Here is a 6,909-nt window from a genome sequence, read left to right as displayed (position 1 = left end):
CTGACATCTAGCAGAGGCCGTAAACTGGGAAGGCTGTAAAACATACACACATATAAGATAACAGGCTTAGCAACTGCATTCCAATATCCTTTGTATCAGAAATGACAGTGTAAACACTCTAATTTATAGCGAAGAATGAAGAAATTCATATTACACCACGCTGAAGGCAGGATTTAGAATGAAGCCAACAAAAGCACAGCTCTGCTCTTCTGACTAGAGGTTTAGAGTTTATTGAAAGATTGAACTGGTTTCTGTAATCTGGATTAAGCTAAAAATCGATACCCAAAAGGTTCTGAGCTGGTATTAAAGGAATGTTCCAGGCTAAATATAAGTTAATCTCTATTGACAGAACCTGTCAAATTCTGTCGATTGCCACAGACACCTCAGTTTACTCATCAAGCAAACATGTTTACAGTAATACATTTCAAATGGAAGTCTAAGGTGTTCTGGAGGGTTTAAAAGCTCACATCTCTTGCTAATGCACTTATATTATTATGTACAGTGTAGATTTTAGGAATAGACCCTTTTCCAGGGTTTACTGGTTTTACATGATCATAACTGGGATGAAAACTTGGAAATAATAATAATACATTCATTTAAAAAATTTTCTATAATTAAAAAAAAAATTTTTTTACATTTTCCCCCTTTCATGCCACAAAGATGATCAACCGAGCTTAAGTTCTGTTTAGTTAATAATTATGTTAATTACCACAGGCATTTTTACCTGTCCCTCAGTTTGTGAAATCAACAACAACAACAACAATAATAATATAGCTTTTAATTTATATGTTCCTATTTTATTTTAGTTTTTAATAATAATAATAATAATATTTAATTTATAATATTAATAATAATCCTTTATATTTAACGTTTTAATGTCAGTAAATGATCACCAGTTTAGATATTAGAAATTTAAACTTTCCATGAGGGACTAGAACCAGTAACCTTCTGGTTACAAGCCCTGAGCTCTCTACAGTTTCCCACTTGAAAACAAAAAAAAAAGTCAATGCAAACCTCAAAGTCATTATGTGTCCATTGGCGCAGAAGCAGGCCAGACAAACGCTGTTACAAACCGACACCACGTCAGCCCGCAGCACGAAGGACGACTCAGTGATGTTATGCACATATAGACAGGCCTGGGAGGGCATGAAGAAGACCTTGGCCTGCCTCTCCGAACACACTACAGCTAAGTGACCATCTCCACTGGCCTCTTGAGAAGACGAGGGCGAGAAGTTGACCAGTTTCCGCTTGCGGGGTCGATCTGGGTCATCGGGGGCATGTTGATCCCGCCACACCTCGTAGGGACTGTTGATAAGAGCACCTCCACAGTCCAGAAAAGCAAACCGCAGAATGGATCCCTTCAGCATTAACACTGTGCCTGAGAGGAAAAACCAGAGAGAGAACAAAAACATAAGGATAGGAACATTGCATTCAGGGGCATTCATGAATTAGAAAAGGAAGAAATCAAGAGATACCAGTGGGGGCCACAGTAACGGGGTCTTCCTGGCGTTCCTGCTCGTCGGTAGGAATGGACATTGGGATGATGAGCACCAGGCCCAGACTCGTGCCCACCCACAAGCATGGCGTAGGCAGGGTGTCTGACTTACGTCCGTACGACTCTACAAACTGCAGACACACACACACACACACACACACACAACTCTCCTCCTGAACACACACAAAGGCACAGCCACCTGTAGGTTGTCACACATCTCCTGGCTGTAAGTGATTCTCTGTATCTCTGTGGGGGAGCACAGATACAGCGCCTGCCCTCCGTTGGTGAAGCAGAATGTTCTAGCAATGCGCATGTCCGTTAGCGGCAGGTAGCTGACATCTAGCAGAGGCCGTAAACTGGGAAGGCTGTAAAACATACACACATATAAGATAACAGGCTTAGCAACTGCATTCCAATATCCTTTGTATCAGAAATGACAGTGTAAACACTCTAATTTATAGCGAAGAATGAAGAAATTCATATTACACCACGCTGAAGGCAGGATTTAGAACGAAGCCAACAAAAGCACAGCTCTGCTCTTCTGACTAGAGGTTTAGAGTTTATTGAAAGATTGAACTGGTTTCTGTAATCTGGATTAAGCTAAAAATCGATACCCAAAAGGTTCTGAGCTGGTATTAAAGGAATGTTCCAGGCTAAATATAAGTTAATCTCTATTGACAGAACCTGTCAAATTCTGTCGATTGCCACAGACACCTCAGTTTACTCATCAAGCAAACATGTTTACAGTAATACATTTCAAATGGAAGTCTAAGGTGTTCTGGAGGGTTTAAAAGCTCACATCTCTTGCTAATGCACTTATATTATTATGTACAGTGTAGATTTTAGGAATAGACCCTTTTCCAGGGTTTACTGGTTTTACATGATCATAACTGGGATGAAAACTTGGAAATAATAATAATACATTCATTTAAAAAATTTTCTATAATTAAAAAAAAAAATTATTCTACATTTTCCCCCTTTCATGCCACAAAGATGATCAACCGAGCTTAAGTTCTGTTTAGTTAATAATTATGTTAATTACCACAGGCATTTTTACCTGTCCCTCAGTTTGTGAAATCAACAACAACAACAACAATAATAATATAGCTTTTAATTTATATGTTCCTATTTTATTTTAGTTTTTAATAATAATAATAATAATATTTAATTTATAATATTAATAATAATCCTTTATATTTAACGTTTTAATGTCAGTAAATGATCACCAGTTTAGATGTTAGAAATTTAAATAGTAGTTTTTCCATGAGGGCCTAGAACCAACAACCTTCTGTTTACCAGCCCTGAGCTCTACTCACTACACCATAGTTTCCCAATTGAAACAACATCAACAAAATGTTAATGCAAACCTCAAAGTCATTATGTGTCCATTGGCGCAGAAGCAGGCCAGACAAACGCTGTTACAAACCGACACCACGTCAGCCCGCAGCACGAAGGACGACTCAGTGATGTTATGCACATATAGACAGGCCTGGGAGGGCATGAAGAAGACCTTGGCCTGCCTCTCTGAACACACTACAGCTAAGTGACCATCTCCACTGGCCTCTTGAGAAGACGAGGGCGAGAAGTTGACCAGTTTCCGCTTGCGGGGTCGATCTGGGTCATCGGGGGCATGTTGATCCCGCCACACCTCGTAGGGACTGTTGATAAGAGCACCTCCACAGTCCAGAAAAGCAAACCGCAGAATGGATCCCTTCAGCATTAACACTGTGCCTGAGAGGAAAAACCAGAGAGAGAACAAAAACATAAGGATAGGAACATTGCATTCAGGGGCATTCATGAATTAGAAAAGGAAGAAATCAAGAGATACCAGTGGGGGCCACAGTAACGGGGTCTTCCTGGCGTTCCTGCTCGTCGGTAGGAATGGACATTGGGATGATGAGCACCAGGCCCAGACTCGTGCCCACCCACAAGCATGGCGTAGGCAGGGTGTCTGACTTACGTCCGTACGACTCTACAAACTGCAGGGTGGTTACGGCCTCTTTAGTCTCTCTGTCTATGCTGGAAACGCTAGAGCTCCGTGACCGGCTGAACGAGTTTTCTCGACTCTCTGAGAAAGAATGGAGAAGGGGAGAGAGAAAGAGCGGGTGGGGGAGAAGAGAAATGTCAAGAAAGATGGAAGATAGAGGGCAGACGGATGAGTAGTAAAAGATAAAGAATAGCAGAGAGTGAAAAGATAACAGAAAAAGATGGTAGAAGAATCCTTATGCTGTTAAAAAGGGGAATAATTGAAAGTGGAGTCACTCCATATGTGCGTTCACAATAACATTTGAACCACATCAACCAGAATCCAAGTAATAAAGTGGTACAAATGTGCAATTGCAAACACAACTCTATTGTTTTTTAGATTTGTTATCGAAAAGGTAAAAACATTAAATAATGTACATACAGGACAGGGTGGCACATACATAACGAGTGAACACATCTTAAAATTCTCCTGTTCACATGATCAAATGTGTCACAGATTTCATTCACATGCACAGAGGACACACAGAACACACTCTCACAATTTCAAACCCATTCATCACCTTTACTGTCCTTTTGACCTTGAAATGCTTCCAGGTTCATATCCACTGCATATTCATATAGCCAGGCCTACACAGAAAAATTTTTCTGAACTTGCCTGATTTGTGCTTCATTCGATTAATTAAACTCTCTCTCCTGCTTATCTTAATCTGAAGGATGTCATGAAAAAGATGAAAAAAAGACAAAAAGATATTTGTTACAATACAATATGTATTTTGATAATATATGATTGGTTGCTGTAATTGTCATGTCTCATTTGACATTCATTATCAATGTACTATGTCACGCATTACAAGGAAACAAACATTCTATATTAGAATTTGAGTAGTGTTTTCCATTGAGAATCCTGTTCATCCTGCAGAACAAAAGTTTACTGCATTCTCATAACATAAACCCATTATAAGAAACACTGACAGACATTTGTCATAATGTCAGAACATGGGTTTGTTTGTGTAGTGATGAATGGAAAGTAATTTGTGGAGAGAATACCAAATATTTGTAGGTACATCAAAAAAGCTGTGGGTTTCTAAAGTGTCAGTTACAATATTTTATAATATGCCACATTACATATCATAATGACCTCTATAATTTATTATTACTTAAATACTAAACTTCTGCTTCTGGGTCATTCTCAGGAAACAGTGTTGTGTGCTACATGTGTTCCCATGATATTCATTAGATTTGTTATCGAAAAGGTAAAAACATTAAATAATGTACATACAGGACAGGGTGGCACATACATAACGAGTGAACACATCTTAAAATTCTCCTGTTCACATGATCAAATGTGTCACAGATTTCATTCACATGCACAGAGGACACACAGAACACACTCTCACAATTTCAAATCCATTCATCACCTTTACTGTCCTTTTGACCTTGAAATGCTTCCAGGTTCATATCCACTGCATATTCATATAGCCAGGCCTACACAGAAAAATTTTTCTGAACTTGCCTGATTTGTGCTTCATTCGATTAATTAAACTCTCTCTCCCGCTTATCTTAATCTGAAGGATGTCATGAAAAAGAAAAAAAAAAAAAAAGACAAAAAGATATTTGTTGCAATACAATATGTATTTTGATAATATATGATTGGTTGCTGTAATTGTCATGTCTCATTTGACATTCATTATCAATGTACTATGTCACGCATTACAAGGAAACAAACATTCTATATTAGAATTTGAGTAGTGTTTTCCATTGAGAATCCTGTTTATCCTGCAGAACAAAAGTGTACTGCATTCTCATAACATAAACCCATTATAAGAAACACTGACAGACATTTGTCATAATGTCAGAACATGGGTTTGTTTGTGTAGTGATGAATGGAAAGTAATTTGTGGAGAGAATACCAAATATTTGTAGGTACATCAAAAAAGCTGTGGGTTTCTAAAGTGTCAGTTACAATATTTTATAATATGCCACATTACATATCATAATGACCTCTATAATTTATTATTACTTAAATACTAAACTTCTGCTTCTTGTTCATTCTCAGGAAACAGTGTTGTGTGCTACATGTGTTCCCATGATATTCAATCATACACTCTAAAAAATGCTGGGTTAAATACAACCCAGTGCTTGGTAAAATAGGGACAAACCCAGCAATTGGGTTGTTTTGACCCAGCGGTTGGGTTACTACCCAGAAGGCTGGGTTATACATTTAACCCAACAACTGGGTCAAAACAACCCAATTGCTGGGTTTGTCCCTATTTTACCCAGCACTGGGTTATATTTAACCCAGCATTTTTTAGAGTGTATGAGTAAATTAATTAACATGGTACTGCACCCAATAACATTATATAATAGATGTATCTCTTTAATGTCCAAGTAAATAAATAAATGTATTTATAATGCATTTATAAAAAAATATATATATATATATATAGTGATTAATTTTCACACAAAACAGGAAAACTGACTTTAAATTATGTGCTAGCTAAGAACATTATTAATAATAATTGCATAATAATCCCGCATTTAGCCTCAAAACATATTTAAAGGTCAGCAAAAACTATTTTTTTTTTTCAAATTGTAAGAAAACATGAATGGTTTGAAATAATGTAGCATTTTTGTCACACCCCATTGGACTTTTGTTGTGTTTTCTTCCCCCATGTGCTCTGTGTGACCTAGTTTTCCCTCATGTTTGATTGTGTCATTCAGTTCACCTGTGTCTTGTTAATTGTCCTCATTTTCCTGTGTATTTAGTTCTAGTCTGTCCTGTGTTCTCTCGTCCAGTGTTAAAGTTGAGTTGTGCGTGTTACCTGCCTGCCTTCTGTGGATACCTTCTGTGTGGATTAATTAAAGACTGTTTACGTTCATCTTCTTCTTCGTGCGCTCATTATACACCGCACCCCTGACAATTTTACATTACTGTTCAAATATTTTGGCTTAGTAAGTTTTAAGAAATTAATACTTTTATTCAATAAAGATATTTAAATTGATCAAGAGTGAAAGGTCTATTTCGAATAAATGGAAAATGGTTATATTTCACACAGTATTACAGATATTATTGTATTTTTGATCAAATAAATGCTTACCGACCCAAACCTTATAATCGGTATTGTATTTAGGGTTTTGGCATTAAATTAATAAATGAATTTATTTTCTTGCACAAACAGCACTGTTTCTTGAGAACGACTCTCCTATGGCCCAGAGAAGGTCGTCTTTCTTTTCCTGGTGAAGGTACACATGTCCATGAAACACATAAAACCATCAACATGGTCATGATAGCACACCTTACTATGTTCTGTGTACACTATCCCCCAGTTTGAATCCTAACCATCAAAGACCTCACAACATTCACCTCTACATTGATGACAACATTAATGATTGATAATACTGACGGAATCATCAGACCTCCCTTAGAC

General features: G+C 37.4%; 1 protein-coding gene across 1 annotated transcript in view; it reads right to left on the bottom strand.

The window, feature by feature from the left end:
* Nucleotides 1-7: 7 nt before the first annotated feature.
* Nucleotides 8-6,909, bottom strand: part of LOC107567636 (syntaxin-binding protein 5-like) — a 50,177-nt gene continuing 43,275 nt past the window's right edge. The window contains exons 18-23 of the mRNA XM_016253346.1: nucleotides 3,324-3,563; nucleotides 2,863-3,226; nucleotides 1,695-1,860; nucleotides 1,476-1,626; nucleotides 1,070-1,378; nucleotides 8-33 (exon numbers count right to left, since the gene is read on the bottom strand). Coding sequence (XP_016108832.1) covers nucleotides 8-33; nucleotides 1,070-1,378; nucleotides 1,476-1,626; nucleotides 1,695-1,860; nucleotides 2,863-3,226; nucleotides 3,324-3,563 — 1,256 coding nt within the window. The remainder of the gene's footprint in view (nucleotides 34-1,069; nucleotides 1,379-1,475; nucleotides 1,627-1,694; nucleotides 1,861-2,862; nucleotides 3,227-3,323; nucleotides 3,564-6,909) is intronic.

The sequence above is a fragment of the Sinocyclocheilus grahami genome, unplaced genomic scaffold, assembly GCF_001515645.1.
Source record: "Sinocyclocheilus grahami isolate Dianchi unplaced genomic scaffold, SAMN03320097.WGS_v1.1 scaffold1176.1, whole genome shotgun sequence".
In the NCBI taxonomy this organism is placed as follows: domain Eukaryota; kingdom Metazoa; phylum Chordata; class Actinopteri; order Cypriniformes; family Cyprinidae; genus Sinocyclocheilus; species Sinocyclocheilus grahami.
This window is presented reverse-complemented; position numbering and strand designations above follow the sequence as displayed.